We start from the raw sequence: 19,582 nt of genomic DNA on the forward strand, positions 1-19,582 counted from the left end.
TGCAGAAAACAATTTTGTTTAAAAACATCCATCCATCATCCATTTTCCACAAAGCTTTTTATTATTCGAGTATTTGGTGAGCTGGATGGAGTCTTGTGCAGTTTATTTTGGTCGAGAAAGCGACTACACAATGGACTGGTCTGGTCACTGGTGTTAAACACTCAACAGAGTGGAATTAATAAGCAATTGTGGCGAGTCATTCGGAGTCAGGAAAATCTCCATTTTTTAATTCCCCCGCATCTCCTTTTACAGCTCAGAACAAACAATCGAGAAAAAGGACTTGAGATGCATGGAGAACACCGAGTCAACTTGATGCAAAAGGCGGTGGGTGAGCAAATGATTGCACAATTTTTGTTCTCAGGGCCTGATATCATGCGACGAACAGAGCGGATGGCTGGGAATCCGAGATGAGAGCGGGCTCATTTCCATTCTTGGGAAACGCACTTGGAATAATGAAATGCAAGCACACGCGTGTGAGCACAGAGACTCTTCAAAGAGATGATGTGGTCATGAGAAGAGAGAACAGAAGGTATGGCGAGAGGTGGGTCACGTGGGCCCGATACGTCAACGATCACACGAATCGACGGTCGGCAGCGAGTTGTGTCGTTGCCGAGAGGCTCAACGGTAGAAAGTTCTTGACGGCAAGCCAGGAAAACGGCAGCTGAATTGGCCGGTGACAAAGACGCTACAAACTTTGAATCCAAAGGATGCCCTTCGTGGGCGACATTGCAAAAATCACCAAAACCAATGACTCAGAATTGATTGGTTATTTTCCAGGTGACTGATAAAAGTATTCCGATTTCCTTGCCTAAAAGGCGCACAAACGAGAGACCAACTGCACCGGGAGAAGGTCGAAAAGCTGTGATTCATCCCTTATTTCTAATGCTTTACTTTCATGATTTGATCCTCCTGTGATATCACCTCTCTCATCTCTTCCACACGGAGGAAACAAACACAAACAATGGGGGCCACTGCAGGTTGGCGAGGAGCAAAGAGGACAGATAGCGATCGCTTGGAACACAAGCTGAGCCGCAGAAACGTAACAAAGGGCAGACGGGATGATATTAAAAGTAACCACACGGACGGCCGGCGCTGCAAATGTAAAGAACACGCATTCAATTTCCTCCGTGTGGCTTCGCGTCTTCTCGCAGAGGTTTGCATTTGAGCCGTAACACAACACAGGTGATAGAACTTCTGAAAAACAGAACTTTGACAGCTTTTGTAGGCAGCGAGCGCCAAAGTGGCGACAGTCACCACTCAGTTAGTCTCTCTAAATGATGATGATGCGCCCTCTAGTGGCTGAAGACATAAAGCTAGATTTCAAACGGCAACTCTGACTTTCCCCAAAAAATGGATTCATTTCAAATTTGCTGTGACAATTACAAATGTGTTTGAATAAAAATGAGGAGTTGCACATTCTCGACGCGAACTTGGAGACAAGTGTCAGGGTTAGCTCGTTGGCTCTCGAGCGACGCGGCAATAAATTGCTGGACTACGACTTGCAGAGCAAAAGTAGCTCACTGCACATCTGGACGACATCCGGGCACATGAGAACAGATAACACACAAAATGGAGGCAGGAGTATGATTTCGGGGAATCGTATTTTCGTCTCCTTCTCCTCTTAACTTTCCTTCCTTCCTTCCCTCCCTCATTCTTTCCTTCTGTTCTCTTTGTCTGTTCACTAATCCTGTACGACAGACACAGAGCACAAATCTCCCTGTTGGCAGTGAGAACGACAAAAAAAAAAAAAAAAAGAGAGAGAGAGAGAGAGTGCGGGAGAGAAAGAGATTGACTGTTGAACACCAGTTGAAGTGATTTATGAGGCTGGAATCTGTGCTGGAACATATGTAGACACTCCTTGTCTTTTTTTCTTTTTACAACACAAACTCATGCACAGACACTCTTCTGGGGAGTCCCATTTCAAAATCACTTGTAATCCCCCAAAAATACCTCTGCTGATCTAATGAGTCCAAATGACAAAAACAATTTATTTCAAGGAAAATGATGATTGAGATTTGATTTTGTTTATATTTTTCACCATAAAGTGAGGGTTTATCGCCTACATCCAGGTTTGCTTTTCAATCTTGACTTGGCGTCGCTTGGCGAAGAGAATCGCAATTGCTACTATTCATGAAAACACGTTTCACTATAATAAACTCCAACATAACATCCCGTCCAACCTCTGAGGAAAAAAAAAAAAAAGCATGCAGTTACAGTAAATGACGAAGAAGGGCCATAAAAGCGTTGACAACATAAAGGATGCACTAAATAGCAATGACGTTTTTGCTGGCTTGCGACTCGAAAGTTTCTCCCTCTCTCCCGAAGAGTTTATACGGCTGAGCGAGGAGGGGGGGGGTGACGCTGCCAAGGCCGTATCGCAAACAAAGGCTGTAATTATTGGCACTGATGCGGCCGCCTTGACAAGACTGAAAGGCAGCAAATGATGGAGCGAGAGGGGGACGGAATGAAATGAGGCGCTGCGGTTCAAGAATGATAAATAAAAGATCTGATAGACAACTGATGCAATATTCTTGTTATTGTATCGCCGCGTTAGAATTAGCCAAGCCCAAAGCCGCTCGCTCGCTCTCTCGCTCCCTCGCTCCCATAGTAATCATTCAAACCTGATTGCTCCGATCTCCTCCATTCTATTTGTCATTATACCTAAACACACACACACACACAAATACACAAATGACAGCAACAAATGCCTTTTAATCGTATGGTATCAATAAATAAAATGCGTTCATTTCCCAAAAGTCCATCTGCTAGCCCGCACATACTATCAATAACTCACACCACGCGCACACACACACTTGACTTAATCCAACTCTGCAGATGACCACACACACACGCCGGCCAGAGAATCTAAATGGAGATGAGTGTGTAAGATGAAACTTTGTGTTAGTTCAATGCAAGTGTTCCACTATTGTAGCTACACTTAAGATGACTGCGGCCGACAATATTTGTGATTCTTTCATCGATTGGTGAATTTATAGCGAGCCCATCTTTCGTCCGCCTCTCTGTGAAATGGAGAGTAACATTCCAAACAAGGTAGGAAAGAGAAGTGTGATTTTTGTGAATATCAGCGGCGCATTAAAATAAATTGCCAGGTGCTAAGAGAACATCTGGCAGCATTTAAACAGCCTCTAAGAGGATCATCAGATAAAATCAAAGCAATACAACATGCCACTGCTGCTACTTTTCTTGCTTGCCTGGATTGTTTATTTCCTAATTCCGAAAAAAAAAAAAATACAAATGCTGCATTCTATTACAAAGAAAATGTTCGAGCTGTCCTATTGAATGGGCTTTTGAAAGGACGGAATCGTCTCAGAAACAGCTATTCAAATGTTTTTGTTAGTTGTGGCATGGAAATAGAACGCGGTTTATTTTTTTATGCTTTCTTTACGACTTCATCTTCACTTCCCGACTCTGAACGTCAACACTCCTGTCCTATAGCCAGCTTGCTCTGTTCCTCCTTTAAATAAGAATAAAAAAAGCCACATTTAGAATGTTAATAACTGCAAAGAAATAAATGTCTAGTCCCAAATAAAGCCCAATTTTGCTGTAGTTTAGTCAAGCGACAATAAACAGGTTGTAGTTGCTATGGCGCCCAAAGCATCAGAACTTCATTTTGCTGTCGAAGAAGTTGGAATCCAGGGTGAAAATCCCCCCCTAATGCTTGGCTTTTTCTATCAATTCACATCAGGCGGATACAATTTGGTTTTCATCTGCCCGGGGCATTGACTGTATTTGCTCCACCACAGATGAAAGGAGACATCTATCAAGGGCGGAAATCCTTTATTTGGAATGACACTATTAAATATTAACTGGTGGATTCTTTGAAAGTTCAACGATCCCGATTCTGGAAAAGCGCCCTAAATTTAAAATTTCATTTAAAAAAAGAATAGAAATCGATAGAGCAAATCAACGCAAGAGCTTCTACATCAAGTGATGTCGGACATTCCAAAGGTTTTATTAACACGCCGGCACGCACACACATAGGTGAGGAGCTCGATGAATCGCTCCTTGTCTGCAGGCTGATGGAGAGATAAAGTTGGTTTAAAACAGCCGCCGACACGCCGCCGAGACCAGAACATGTGTCTTACATCAGGAGAGACTCATGTTCATGTCGTGCAACAAGTCCCCGCCATTCTTCCTATCAGCTTTTCATCGACGGTCTTTACCGGAGAGAAAGCTAGCTAGCTGTGGCGCTCAGGGGAAACTTATCCTCCATCTCCCATTATTCATTTGGTTTTCCACAGGGCTTCATGTCAAGAGACAGGAGACTATTTGTGTGATTTTATTTTACTGTCTGGAAGTTTCATTTTTTTGGCTTCTCCGGTTACTTAGCAGGCCGGATTGTCCGCTTTCATTCCTCACTTAGTCTTCCTTGCGAGCAGCGGCTCAAAAGTGATTCTTTCACCGCAACCTTTTTTGGACCTCCCTTGCATTCAAATACAGAGATGCATTTTCAAAGGAATCCTGCTGGGAAAAGGCTAAAGATAGACGGACGGACAAACGGACGGACGCAGAAATGCACGGCCGCACTGACGCAGAGGCATTTGCGTGACCAAACGTGATTACAAAGGGAAAAATAAATGAACTGGTGGACCGCGGGTGCCAAAAGTGGATCAGGACTTATTGGCTGAGCCCACACAATGTGATTTGCGCCTTATTACGAGGCCTAACAGGTACAAGATGTGAGCCTTAATAACGTTGAAACAGATTGGAGGGAATAATGGGGAACCTCGCGGTGCATCACCTCAAAGCGCTTTAAATCTGCTTACAAATGTGAGCTCTGCGTGAACAATGCTGAATGATGAAACGGTGAGGTCACAATCTTGCGGGTTTTCCACTTGGCTTTTGTTCTTCGAATACTTTTTGGAGTAAGCGGCCATTTTTGTGCCTCAATCCGTCAAATGTTGCTTTGGAAGCGCACCAGGTGAGGCTGCTTGACATCTGGAGCGTCTTAGCGCTGAGTGACTGGGCGATGATTGCGTAGGGGTGGGAAGCGTCCCGGGTTGCGAATGCTGGCCGTCAAAGGCCAAACAACAGCTCGGCGAGATATCGCGGCAAAAGCCTTGTGCTCGCAGGGGGGCAGAAGCGAGTCACTAAGTGAAAGCTTGCCTGGCGTGTTTCAGACCTTATTAGGTTGTTCTTGTGGTGATGCTTAACCCCACTCACAACTTGGCAGCGGCTGCCAACTCACTCACACTATGGCTCTGTGTTGCCCCGCTTGCCAGCCAGCACCCCCCCCCCCCCCCATTTCCCTTCTGTCTTTATTGTCTTCTCCCATCGTTGTTTGATTAGCGCCTCACTGGCGGTGGTCTCCAGCTCATAGAACACTGGCATCCTGGCGCTGGTGCAAAACAGAGGGCTTTGGAGAACCATGATCCTCCACATGTGCTTTGCACGGCATGCTCAGAGGCCTCACAGTTTCCGCCGCACTGTTATTATCTTTTTTTATTTTTGCATTCTTTCATTATTTCTTGACTACTTAGAGTGCTTTTTAAAAAAAGTTGAGTCATGCCTCGTCCAAAATTCACTTTATTTTGAAGACTGAGTATCTTTTTTTTTTTTTTTTTGCATTCTTTCATTATTTCTTGACTACTTAGAGTGCTTTTTAAAAAAGTTGAGTCATGCCTCGTCCAAAATTCACTTTATTTTGAAGACTGAGTTCTATTCCGTTTCAAAGGCATTGTTCCTTGGCATACAATGCTGCAGAGTTACGCAACAGTGTCCTTAAATGTCTGGAAAGGTACAATAGAAACAATTATAACTTGTACAATATCTGCATGGATGTAGCTCAAATCCCTTAGACAGTTACTCTTTAGAGGGGGGGAAAAAAGAAACAACGTGACATACGGGCTTGTCATTGAACTGCCACGATATGTATTCTAACAGTAACGCTACAAAGACTTAAGGCTGAGAGAGTTGTTCTTGATCACTGAGCCATGTGGATTAAAGGAATACGAGGGCAGATGTGGGGGGGGTCTTCCCTATTTAGAAGCGTTTTATCTCAACGTGTAGTGGAAGACAAAGCACCTCCAAGAGAATAATGAAAGAATAGCATTGCTATGGATTCCACTAATGGGGAACATAAAGACTTTAAGAGGCACAGCCAAACTGGGTCTGTCAAGATATCTGGGAGGGCCGCAACAATTTGAAAAAGAAATGTTCAAGGACATGCAAGCACAGTAGTTATGGATAACACACACACACACACACACACACATGCAGATACACACACTCGCAGAGCATAAAGGGCACGTAGCCATGGTTCCATTGCACCTGGGCCGTTAAGGAACGGGATAGCTGGAGCTCCGGGATTTGACCGCATGAATGTTTGTGCCAAGCGTGCGTTTGTGTGCGTGTGTAGCTCCGACGCCAAACATCTGCGGCGATGACAAGGCTTTGAGAAACGACGCAAAATCGGGAGCAAGCTAAGGCGCCATTGAAGTCTTCTAACTAACGGCTAAACGTGTCATTATTCACGCACAGCCCACAGATGGCAACACGCTCATATCTTTTTCATAAAAGACAAACCAAAAAAATATTTACGATTGATCGCCGTCCATATGAGCTGGAAAATACATTTTCTATTCGGCCGAGCTTGGAAAGAAAATGGAGTGTATGAAACTTTTGTGAGAGAACACATTCCCACTTCATACATACTATATAATAAAATATCTAATCGCCCCAATTTTATGAAGCAGTTTACTCTTCATAAAAAGACCAAAAAATGCAATCGTGTTTCCTAGCATTGGTGAAGAATCAACTTTGTCCACGATCATTTTCCAATGTCAGCAAACGGCTTTAACCATTCTGTGCACCTGGAACAACTTAAACGGCTTTCATCAATTTTTTGAATGCGAGAAGATTCCATCCTTCATAAATTCCCTCCGTACATGCCTCTGAAGCGCAATACAATATATTTCATGTAAAAACAAAAAAAACAAAACGTGTGACTCTGTTGCGCCGAAGAGAATAGAAAGTGGGAGAAGAAAAAAGCGAAGTGCTCTTTGGGGAGAATCAGGGTATACAAGCTGCATCGCGCCCATGGAGCAGAATTCATAAACACACTTCGCACACAGGCAAGAATTCCTAATGAGTGAAGACCTCACAGGGGATGCGGAGGAGGAGGGGGGGGGCGAGTGCTACTTCGGGAAGATGCCGAGGGGAGAAAAAGCTTTCACATCGTATCAAGCGATCTTCGCGTGCGCTAGAGTGAAAATCTCAGTGCACGTGCATGTGACCAGGGCAGTGCTGCAACCTTGCCAAGCTGGCCTTGGATGGCCAGGGTTGCCGTGGTAGCGCTCGCTCACAAACACACGCGGGTGTGGCCCAAGAGAAGTGGATGATGGCTTGAGCCTGCGTTGTTGTTGTTGTTGTTTTTCCAGATCAAAAGTCCCATCTTCGTAACAATTTGTGACAAACCCTTTGCAGATGAGCGATAATTTGTAGCTGACACAGCTTTTTTTGCCGCTTATGTCGTGACAGCCCATGCAAATGCGGAAAGTGGAGGTATTTATTGCTACATTTCGACAAACATGTACAAAAACAACTTGCTAAAAGAATCAATTGTCTGAAATGTTAGCAAATTGTGCGAGAGGACGTCTTGTCAGGAGTAAAGACGGTGGAAAGAAAGGCAGGATGGAGGGGTGTCGAATTAGCTATCGGTCAGGGGTCAGATGGACATTTAATCGAACCAATCAGCTTCCTAATTACACAAGTGCTGCCAGGATGCCATGTAGCGCCTGCGCATGTGTGCGTGGAGCTGGCTAATATTGCGTGTAGAGGTCTTGTTGTAGCAAAATGAACATCTGGCCTCGATATTGGTTCCATGTGTGAAACACACACGCACGCACACACACACACACACACAAGCCTGTGGTGAAGCGCTCCTGCCCTACACACAAAGAAAGAGAGCGAGGGACGAACAACGCCGAGGCGAGGGCACAAAGAAAAAAAAAATGAAAGCCGTACTAAAAGAACACATGTGCACTGTAGCTGATTGTAACAGTAATTGATGTAAACGCCTAAATTACAGCAAGGAGCTAAAGTGACCGCTGTGTTTGAGCGTTGCCGTGGCGACGCGATGAAAAACACCTGGTCGGCGCGCCGGCGGCCGGGGCGGAACATCTGTGTCATGGCGCCCGGCCCGAGAGCCACGACGGAGGCCCGGGCCGGGCGCCAGCAGCGACGTGACACGGGTGTTAGACGCACGTCAAACTCATTCTACGCCACGACCGATACTGTGAGATGCAAACTGCCGCGTTGTAATTAGACGCCGCTTCAGAAAAGGTTTGGCTCCCGACAACTGCGGTTTCTCCCTCGTAAATCGGACGAGTCAGAAGAGATGCTAAGTTGAATGTGTTTCCCGAAAGGAGGTATTCCCAGCAGCGCCGCGGAGGGCAAGCAAGGGACCAGCTGAACAAAAGGCCCGAGAATAGAGCTAGCAAAGGAAACTCGCAGCGCAACTGTAACCATCTAGCGTAGCGACCTAAACACCATTTCCAAGCTGCCCTGCGGCAAAAAAGGGGCTCGCTCAAGGACTCCCCAGACGGGGCAAAAGTGGACCTCGTCTGACAGCATCACCATAGCAACCTGCCGGGAAGAAGCAAGAGTAAAAAGCAGACAAGAGCCAAGTCCCGCGAGTTTTAAAGTCAATTTACATTGTATTTCGCTATGCTGATCAAATAAAACGCATGGTTGCTTTTTGTTTGAGCCTCATTACAGAATGGTGAAGTTAACAACTGTCACTTTAGGACAAGCCAAGGTTGTCACAATTGGCAGTAGAAGAGACTTTTCAAATACAGTCAAGTCGCATCATTTGGAGCGAAATCACTTTAGTTTAGACGTTAAACACGTACACACACAGACACACAAACACAGACAGGCATAAGCTCCACAATTTCCTGTAGCGGATATAACGGGATGTTAAATTATCAGCACGGAAAATAACTTCAATTCAAGCTTTAATTTCCTTACAAAACACACACACACACATACGCGCGCAGATGGAATGCAAATGCGAGGACACAACGCACATAATTAAGTACACAAGCGGAGGAAGGCTCAGTCGCGCAGATGGATACACACACATGGATTTATGCAACACAGAGGAGGGGAAATGGAACGCAAAGTAATGAGAACTTTATGTAAAATACAACTCCGTGTCTGTCTTTTTTCTTTTTACATAATTAGCTTCGTCAGGCAGAAATGTAAACGAAAAGAACTTTAATGAAAGTTCCCTCTGATGTGCCGAAAGCACACGCAGCCATTTATCTGACGATACGTCCCGTCTCGGTAGATGTTGCTGAAAGCCTTTAGGGATTCTGGCAGGAATCAAATTTTGGGTTTGTCATCTCCGTGACTTAATTACGCCGAAATCTTCAAGACAACGGGGCTTACGTGAAAGTTGTCGCTGCTCTTTGCTTTACGGGTCAACTGGAAACAAATGATCGAGTCAGTCAAAGAAGCAGAAAGTCACAGTGGGGCTACAAAGGTTGACATGGCTGTAATAAATCACCACGCAATTGGAGGCGGACTGTCTCAACGACGTAATGTTTCACCAACCAGCATCCGGCCGGCCGTTTAAGAAGAAAGCCTTTTCTCCTTTGCTGGGACTTGTCGTAGCCGATTATTGATTTGGCTCTGTCAGGTGAGTTGAGGAAATGGAAGAAAGAGGCGGGTCGATGCGGCGAATAAACGTATGAGACGCGCGCAGGGACGTGCGGAAAAAACAACAACGCACGTCTCAATGAAACATGACTTTTGCTGCTTTTCATCTTGTCGTGCATCATTATCGGCCTTTCTTTGCAGTTGAGCCTGCTAAAAGACTCCCCCCCTCCCTCCCTGGCGCAAAAATAACATCATTTGACAGTAGCGCATGATAGAAAGAAGAAAAAAAATGAGCAAGTCAAGCTTGGTGGTAGTTTCCTGGGTGTTGCCATGGCGATTGGTATTATTTTGGGGGAGGTTTGAGCAAAGAGACAAAATATTCAAAATAATGCAATATTCATAGCCGGTCCTTTGCCCTGCCTGACGACGATGAGTCAAAATGATGAGTCAACGGTGGCTCTGCATGAATGCGAATGCGGCGTGAAGTGTGCTTTTGTGTGTGTGTGTGTGTACACCATGGAAACGTCGAGTAAATATTGTGTTGAAGCTAAAAGCAATAAAGTGTGATCACTTACTGCACGATTAAAGTAATATGCTACGATCGCAGTGTTTGTCTTGCCGCCTTCATGCACACACAAACAAACGAGTACACTTCCTAAATGAAAAAAAAGTTGTGATTGACATCGAAGGAAAACCGTATTTATTATTTAGGTTTGGAAAAAAAAGATTTACATCATACTGAGAGTGGATTGGAATATTACCATATTAAGTTTCACAGTTTCTTTGGATTCAAGAGTATCATTTCAAAATGTGTGACTAAAACGGCAAAAATAGTCTTAACTCAAAGTGTCACCTAATGGGTTAATTTTTCTCTCTTTAACGACTCGCCTCGATTCTTCTCATCTAAATGTTCTTCCCTTTCTTTTTGCCCCACCCGAGAAAATGAGTAAAGCTCCTTGCCGCCACACCCTGCCTGTCTGTCTGCCAAGCGGTTGCCAACGTGCACGCGCACTTCATAATAAGCGAGCCAGTCCAGTGTATTGGTACACAGTGATATGTTCTCAGGCACCCCACGAGCTCCATTCACACACACACACACACACACACACACTCACTTTTGCCATTAAGATGGAGACGTGTCGGTGCAATGACTTCATATCCATCCGCCCACACAAAATACATGCTGATTTAATGCAATCATAGCCAATAAGCTTTGTGACCGCTAATCTCACCACTGCCAGCCTATGACATCACTTGCGAATCGAGAGCCCCCCCAACCCCATCTGGAAAAGTGGAACTTGACGGGCGGGTTGCCATGGGAACTGTCAAAGTTTACCTTTGCGTCATCACTAAGGCGACCGCGTGACATTGTCCAATTGGGGATTATGGTGTACTAAATCCAAGATAATCACTGCGGGGGTGATGGAAGGAAGTACATTTTGCTCTTTGGGTAACGAACCTTATTTGGTCACTTTGAAGGAAATACAAAAAAAATAATGGAACAATAATACAAATCTTATATTGAAAACATATAACAAATGGGCATTATCACTGTGAATAATCTGAATGTATGATACATTATAAGAATACAAATATGTATTTATTTATGTATTGTATTGTTATTTATTTATTTGAATTTAAATATTGGGGAATTTAAATGACGAAGGTTAAGGGCAGGTTGGATGTGTTGCTATGTGGACAGTGCAGCCATGGAGCTAGCACGCTACAATTGAACTGTTTAAGTAGAAGGGGGGGGGGGGGGGATGCCAGTGTGGCATGATTGACAGGAGTATAAAAGGACCTTTTTTTGGAGGGGGGGTGTGTGTGCTTGTGTTGCACCTTACCCGTAGCAGCGACTGGGATTCCTCTTTAGCAGCTCCTCCTTTCACTTCCTGAGCTCCTCCTCCACTCCCTCCTCCTGCGTACTGCTGAGACTGAGACGGCATCTGGCTCATTTTCTCCCCTCCGCTGGGGGCGGCTCCTCCGCCCGGCCGCCCTCCTCCGCCGTAGAGCTTTGCGTCTCCCAAAAACGACTTGGTATCTCCAAGGTAGACCATGCTGGGCGAGGCCACGCCGCCGCTGCGCTTCTGCTGCGAGGCCGCATCGTGGTTGGCGGAAACGAAGGCCACGGACAACGGTGAGGGGAATAGGGAGGATTCGGGTCCCATGCGCTCCTTGGGCACCCACAGGAGACCGTGGGCCTGCTCGCCGCCTCTCGTCTCTCCGAGCACCCAGCCTTTCTCACGCTCTCTCTCCTTCTCCTCGCCGCCCTCGCTCTTGACCATCTCCTCGCGGCCCCCCTCGGCCAGGCGTCCCTCGGGCGGCGCCAGCGAGTAGAGGAGGCGAAGATCCCCCTTGCTCTCCTCCTTGATGGCCAAGGTGGAGGGCGCCGAGCAGCCGTTGGCCGACGGCGTCAGGGACGGCGTCAGCAAGGTCGCCGACAGTGAGGCGTCTTGGCAGTGGGCCGAGTTGAAATGGTCGAGGAGCGCCGAGGAGTCGGGCGCCGTGAAGTCGCAGTGGCGACAGCGGCAGCACCCGTGGACACGTCTGCACGCATCCACAAAGCCCAAAAAAACATTAGAAAATCGACACTAAGCATAGTGAAGAATTCGTCAATAAGCAGACATGACATCACGAGTTCGTTCACCTGTAGTGTCTGAAGAACTCCTCCTCCACCTCGGTGATGAAGTGACACTTGGTACACGAGTACTCCCGGCCCGCCTCTTTGCCCGGTCCGCCGCCGCCGCCGTCCTGTTCCTCGGCCTTAACGTGCGCCGGCGCCCCCTTCAGGTTGATCAGGCTGTGGCAGCCGTCGTAGTGCTGCAGCAGCACGTCGATGTCGGCGGTGGCGAAGGCGCACTGGTCGCACAGGTGGGTGACGCCTGAGGACGCGCCATCACATTCATCCTTTAGCTTTCTGTCCACTGGAAAATCCATTCCAAACCAATTCTGTTCGATTGGAGTTACTCCAATGAAATTACCTTGTGAGGCAACGGGGTAGGAGGGATGAACCGTCGAAGCTGACGTCACGCTAGGGTCGCTTCGGGGATGAGGGGGTGGCGTGGACCCGCCCGCGTCTTGCTGTTTGCTGGACGGCGGGAATTTGGCACAACATTTTGGACAGGTGGGCTTCCGGCACGCAAAGGGATGGGACACCTATTCAGAGAGGCCAGTGAGTATTTGAAAATGGAAGAAGTGTCTTCTGTGTGCGCCTTCTGATCCTAACGACGCCATCATCACCTCTCCTAAGTGCTTGTGCGGCTGACAGAGGCCCTGCGGACAGTAAATGCAGTGCTGGATGCAACATCGGTGGATGGAGTGATTGTGCTGGTAATGCAGCAACAACGGAGCCACCACGATCACGTCGGCGGCGTGCGCCATGGAGTAGCGGAAGTCGCACAGCTGGCAGTTGTAGCTGGTGACCACGGCCTCGGCGTCGCCGCTGTTGGGGTCGCCTGGGAAACAGACAGTTGGCTGGAGTATGATTCAGCGGTCTACAGTACAATTTCTGAATTTTGATTGAAATTACCTTGGTTGGCGGCGGCCGACAGATTTTTGGCCGAGGCGCGGTCTCTTTCGCCTTCCCTTCTGGAGTCGTTGGGGCTCGCCGTGTTCATTCTGTGCCGCTGCTCAAAGTGCTCCAAGAGCTTGGCCGAGCCCCCCGACCACTCGCAGCTCCAACTGCAGAACTTGCACCAGTAGTACGCCGCCGCCGCCTCCGCCGGCCAGCCCGCCGAATCGGCCCGGATGGGGACGGAATAGCCCACCAGGGAGTCGTCCTCCGTTCTGACCGCCACTCGCTCGGCCCCTTCCACTATCGGACTCCTCCCTTTGCTCTGGCTGTCGTTGTTCAGGAGGGGCGTGGCCGGCGGCGTCTTGGCTTTGTTGGGATGCGTGGACAGGAAGTGCTGCTCCAGTTCCACCGAATTGCTCCCCATGTAGGTGAAGTTGCAGAATTTGCAGCGGAAGTACTTTGTGTTGCCCTGACAATCGGAGGTCTTGCGGCCGATTCCGATCAGCGTGCCGCCCAACGTCACCTGTTGGAAGAAAACGAGCTCTTTGCTCTCTGTATGTCCAGGCAATGAAATGCTGCTGCAACTTTAACTAAGCGAAGCGCCAACATGTATTTCCACGGGATGAGGCCACGGAAACCTGACGCCCATCTGCTTTTTATTAGGCTGGCCCCGTAGACTGTAGGTGATTATAACGTGCTGCTGCAGGCCGCATCGGGAGCGCAGGGGCTTACAATGACATTACTACCGTACGACGTGGATTTATCTCCGAGCAGATCTGCGGTCTCATGCGGACGCTAGGCGGTCCGTCCGGCGGCGGCGGCGGCAGTTTGTCAATGCAAAAGAAAGGCTCTTGGAAAATCCAGATGTAGTGTTAGGATTTGGAATTTAAAAGCCAGAAACATGACATCATGTTTTTTGCTCGACCCGGAGGATTTGTTTTTTGACCAAACGTGTTTTCTTACATAGCAAAACTGAGCATACCATTAGCATCGAGAACTTTATCTGATACTAAAAAAAAACCAGTAAAAGCTGCGTTAAACGTGTCTGACAGATGCTTCACGGCGTCGACCGGTGTTTCAAAGGCTCCTTAAGTAACCCTTCATCAGATCTTGACATTTTTTTTCCGCCTATCGCTATCATCCGCTGAAATCTCACTGGCTCACCGGGAATCCCGTCTTAGCAAATGACAGCATGGAACTTTCCAAACACGTGCGGGAGAGAGCCAGAGCGCGAGAAGAAACAACAAGGGAAAAAGAAAAGAGACTCCTTTCATTCCTTTTTTTTTTTTTTATGAATGTACAACTTTCACTTTTTCTTCATAAACAGGCCTGGATTTCCTATTTGTAACTGGGTGCGGTTGTGCCCATCACGTGGATTTAGGTTCATTACCGACGGGAAGGAAATTTCCTTCACACATGCTAGATCTGGCTGTGTTGAGGTGCACTCACCTGGATGTCATAAGTGCCGTTCATCATCACGGTCCTGTGTTGCTGATGGTGGAGCTCCGGCCTGCCCCCGCCAGACTCTTTGGTTTGGTTCCTCGGCCCTTCTCCTCCCTGCGCGACTGTGACAACAAACAAGGATGGACGGACGAGTCAGAACTGCAAAGGTTGTGGGACTCGGACGGCCAGGAACAAAAATGTGACGTGTGGAAAATGCCAAATAGCGGTTGGATTAATGTCGCTTAAAGTTAAATGCCATGCCTTTAATTTGTGTCGGGGAGGGAGTGTCCTGCTTCGGTGAGTTGTGTCTGAAAAGTCACAGGTGAATAAATGAAGGCTTGCGATGCCTCGGATGTGGCAGGGAAGGCGGCCATTGTTTTTTTTTGGGGGGGGGGGGGGGGATATTTTCAATCAAGTACCCTTGCACAAAGAGGGTGCAAAACGAGCCAAGCTAGGAGTTACCTAGAGGTGTGTGCGGGGGCGCCATGTTGTGGAGAGCCAGGATGTGTGTGTCGAGGGCAGCGTCCTGCCGTGTGCGGTTGTGCAGGCCGAGGTGATACTTCCTAAAGTGCTTCACCAGGTCGGCGGGGTCGTTGCCGTAGTAACCGTAACCGCACACATTGCACTTGAAGTCCTGCAGCTTGGGGGAGGGGCTGGAGGAGAGCGGCGGCGTGTCCGGGGCCGACTCCGCCCTGCCGGCGTCCGAACCGGGGCGATGGCTTTTGCCCACCTTGTCTTCGGGGTCCGACTCGGCCGCTTTGAGTCCTCCTCGCGAAGGCCTACCTCCGCCGCCTCCTCCCCTCCTCCCGCCTCGCTCCTCGTTGCCGACGGATGAGGGCGAGAGAGACGAGGAAATGCACTCACTTTCTCCTTCTTCCTCCTCCTCCTCGTCGGGCTCCTCATCGCCCCGAACTCGCTCCTCGGGCTCGGAGGGGCGGCTTATTCGGTCGGCCTCGGCTCCCACGCGCCCCTCGTCTTCCTCGCCGTCCTCCTCCTCGTCGCCCGCCGGCCTCCTCCCCTCTTCCTCCTCCTCCTCCTCCTCGCCTCCCACACTGCGGATAGGGGGATTCTTCTTCCTTACCATCGCTGAGAAAATGGAACAAAGTGGCGTGTTACTTCTATTTGTGGACAACAAGGGTGGGGAACAAACCATTCCATACTGTGCAAAACATGCAATATCACGATATAGCAATCGTGTGACAGTCGATAAAGTTGTACCCCAACTTACTAGTTTTTCGAGGTTATGAGCCAGGACAAAAATGGGAACGGTATCACGATACAGCCTTAATGGATAAATCATCTCGAACTAAAAAAATGAAATAAAAAGCCAACTCCACCAATGTATCATATAAAAGATGCTCAGATAATATCCATGTAATGAAGCAAAACCAGCAGCCATTATTGTAGTCTATAGTAAGCTAAAGTGTGATTATGTTTGCACGTGACAAGAAAAGCCGCCGCCGCCACAAAGACGCATGAAAAGTGCATACGAATGGACTGCAGGCTGAATAACTAGCAATACGCTCTCATATTGCAAAATGGGTCAATGTAATCAGAAAGAGATACGGACAAAAAAGACTGCATAACAGTCTTCTCCTCTCTTTCTTAGCCACGCAACTATTAAAATAAAGTAATTTATGTCTGCCGGGGCCCACGCCTCAACCAAGCCTGGCACAGAGTCTGCACGTGTGTGTGAGCGTGTGTGTGTGTGTGAGATAGAGTGCAGGGAGCAGAGGAAAATCTCATCTGATGCTCACCACACCCAAGTCAGAATTCATCACACATACACACATGCACACACACAAAGTGGAAAACGACATCGTTGTGGTGAAGCGATGACGCAAAAAGTCCCGACTTAAAGGAGCTCGCGAGTGGCCAAAGTGTGTTTCCATCTGCCGGTCGACGGACGTCCATTAAGATGAGGGTCATAAAACTGTGAATTTGATCATAAGCAATCGGTCGCTAACGTCGCTCTTGCGTGCCAATTACGGGAAGTCTCGAATTTGAGAGGGTATATGCGACACAAAACAAATGCTGAAAGATGCAAATCCAAAATGTAATTGTGGGTCTGGGTCCTGACATTAGGGTCACAACTCAGACTGGATTTTGCCGATCCTTAGCCTGCGCATGCTTCAGGCTGTATGCACAGGCTGGAACCATTACGATCAAGTGCAATTAGGTGCAAGCCACCACAACATACCGACTTCACTGCATATCAGCGACTGCTCCTCGCTACAATTACCCACCCCACCTCTGAAAAAACAACCAAAAAAACAAAGCTAAGCGGCCCCGCCATATGACAGGTAGGATGAACGTGACGCTTAATCGTTTCCATCATCGTGAATTAGCCGGTGGGACCATTATCTAAAATTGATGATAATGACCTGGATGGAGACGACCGCTGAGGGATACGCTGACATGAGCGTTACAACTTCCCCAATTGGTGACAAAGTAGGGGAACCAAAGTGAAGAAATTTGAGGGAGCTCATTAAAAGTGGCACTATTAAGTAACATGCAGGATAAAGCAAAAAAGAAAAAAAATTACAGTTAACAGGGCCGTTTTGTTGCCAGTCTAAAAATGGGCAAAACACATCAACTACAATCTAAAACTCATTTTACATGACACTCGAATTCCTGACTTCTTTTCCGCTAACAACCCGAGCTAAACTTAGCTCCTAACCAAGATGCAAAACTTAGCTGAGACATATCACTTCAAATTGGACAGCGACAATTGCTTCTAACCCAAAAAGTCAGGCATGTCACAGTCCTGTTTCAAGAATACAGAATGCACTTCTGGACAGGTGTCGCCCCACTTCTACCTTTTTGGGATGGAAAAAGGTTTGACTGCAAAAGTACAAAGCAGTTATTTAGACGTCATTGTCACACGTGATTACATGATGCCCAAATGATGGGACTTTGTGGCTAGGTTGGCTTGTCACTTCAACTTAGCGCTCTCTGAAGCAAAAAGTTAATAAAAGCACTGTGTATGAATGCGTACGCTTTCATGCCCAGACAGACAAAACATATGCCTTCCTGAAACCAAGCCAAGCTTTAATGGGAATCAGACACGAGCGAGTTTTTTTGTTGGGTTTTTTTTTTTTTTTTTAAACATACGACTTTTAAACTCAAGAGCCTTGGGTGTGTACAAAAAAATGTATACAAACATCTACGGCGGTGAATGAGTGAACCCAACTGACCTCTTCGAAAACCACGCACCCAACCCAGCCAACCGAACCATCTAAGTTCTTCCACAGCACAAGCGTATCCCTCCGAGGAGCACACAAATACAGAGACATCCAGTTAGTGGAGTCAGGAACTCCGTGGCGTCAAGTATGTCAAAAGTGTCATCATAAATGTCAAGCCTAATTAGGGCACTTTCAAGACCTTTCCAATCAAACTCAACCACTAAATTGCGCTTCTTTTGTCAATGGACCCGCTTCATATCACTCCACCCTTCAACCGTTGCTCTCCGTCACATACACCCGCAAACATTCGGTTCTGCCAATTTGACTTTGCTCTGTCTGGCTTGTCCGGATGCTAACCTTAAGGTAGCGTTTTAAGGTAACACTTCATTGACAAGACTGATATGCACTAAATCAGCATTAATATACAATCCAGCTCCGAAGCAGCCGTTTTGAGGGAACACGGACTGCGTATCGGTCCGAAAAGTCAGATGTGGTTCGCTCTGTGTACACAATAAACACTCACACAAAAGATCACTATCCTCAGCGACTTGGGACTATTTCAAAAACAGAAGGCACGAGTGCAGACAATGCATCTCTTCTGTTATTTCAATAATCTGTGAGCTGAGAGTTTATAAGACTGAATAGTCTGGCCTCTTGTCTGGAGTTTGACTTTGCAAAACACACACACACATGCACTAAAGCACAGACAAAGCTTCCCCCACTACGGTCTTTAGAGCATACGCTGTCTGAGTGTGTGAATGTCATCAAATATAGCATGTGTGGTCACGTCTCGTTTTTTTTTTTTCATAAAAGGTATTTCTCTAGTGGTTAGCATGGTTGCTCACCGTGCAGTCTACATGTTGTTCGCTCGGCCCTTGTTCTCGTCTAACAGATGGACTGAAACTCATAATCGTAATAATAATAATAAATGATCCTTTTGGTAATTTATCAAAATTGAATTGTGCTAAAAATGTATAATGGCACCTTTAGGGTATTCAACCTTCGAGGTAACTGTGTGGAAAGCTCTGACTAACACAATGAGCGGGTGCAATTAATTATGGCTAAACAGGCTGCCAAGGCGAAGCAAGAGTCCAACCCATATGGATGTCTCGCACTCGCACACGCTCGTAAACTCTCATTGGTCTATGCGTGGATGAATTAGCTCTTGGTTAAACATGCTCTAACCTCCGCTAATGGAATAACTGGGAATAAATTCATTTCAAATAGCCCCCAAAAAAATGTTACATGCAATGATGTGATCAATTGAGGGGATTACACCAACTGGGAGCACGCAAACTGCGCAACAACACAACATCCAATAAGGATCGATCGGGCCGGATTCATTTCCTCTCATTGGTTCTGCATGATTGCAATTGATCATTGTAGCCTTTGTAATGTGCCTGCATTAACAACGCGGTGTTAATAACTCAAAGTATTAAAAAAGTGATCCTGGCGGATTGAATCCCTTAAGCACTCCCAAAAGGCCAGAAGAAACACAAAGTCAACAAAACACAGAAATAGAGAACAGTGAATGAATGTAGTAGCGATGAGCTCGGATCACTTCCTGACACACATTTGGAAGAATGCAGCAAACATACACGAGGACACAGAGATAGTTCAAAAAGCCTTGGAGGCCTCAGTCTGAGCTTTCATTTCCTCAAAAAAAAAAAAAAAAAAAGACAAAAATGTTGAAAAACACGCAGACACGCATGCACCCCGAGAGCTGATGCTTATCAAGAACTGTGACCCGCCCGCAGGAACGAAACAGCACACAAGAAGATCCGTGCAAAAACAAGTCGATGAAACTCTGACCAAA

General features: G+C 47.0%; 1 protein-coding gene across 5 annotated transcripts in view; it reads right to left on the reverse strand.

Annotated features, from left to right (window-relative positions):
- Nucleotides 1-19,582, reverse strand: part of trps1 (trichorhinophalangeal syndrome I) — a 93,526-nt gene that overhangs the window by 12,724 nt on the left and 61,220 nt on the right. For all 5 annotated transcript variants that reach the window (XM_037263199.1, XM_037263198.1, XM_037263203.1 and 2 more), the window contains 7 exons: nt 15,044-15,667; nt 14,588-14,703; nt 13,154-13,661; nt 12,865-13,079; nt 12,606-12,780; nt 12,272-12,506; nt 11,469-12,171 (listed from right to left, as the gene is read on the reverse strand). In XM_037263199.1, coding sequence (XP_037119094.1) covers nt 11,469-12,171; nt 12,272-12,506; nt 12,606-12,780; nt 12,865-13,079; nt 13,154-13,661; nt 14,588-14,703; nt 15,044-15,667 — 2,576 coding nt within the window. The remainder of the gene's footprint in view (nt 1-11,468; nt 12,172-12,271; nt 12,507-12,605; nt 12,781-12,864; nt 13,080-13,153; nt 13,662-14,587; nt 14,704-15,043; nt 15,668-19,582) is intronic.

This window comes from Syngnathus acus, chromosome 11 (genome assembly GCF_901709675.1).
Source record: "Syngnathus acus chromosome 11, fSynAcu1.2, whole genome shotgun sequence".
NCBI lineage: Eukaryota > Metazoa > Chordata > Actinopteri > Syngnathiformes > Syngnathidae > Syngnathus > Syngnathus acus.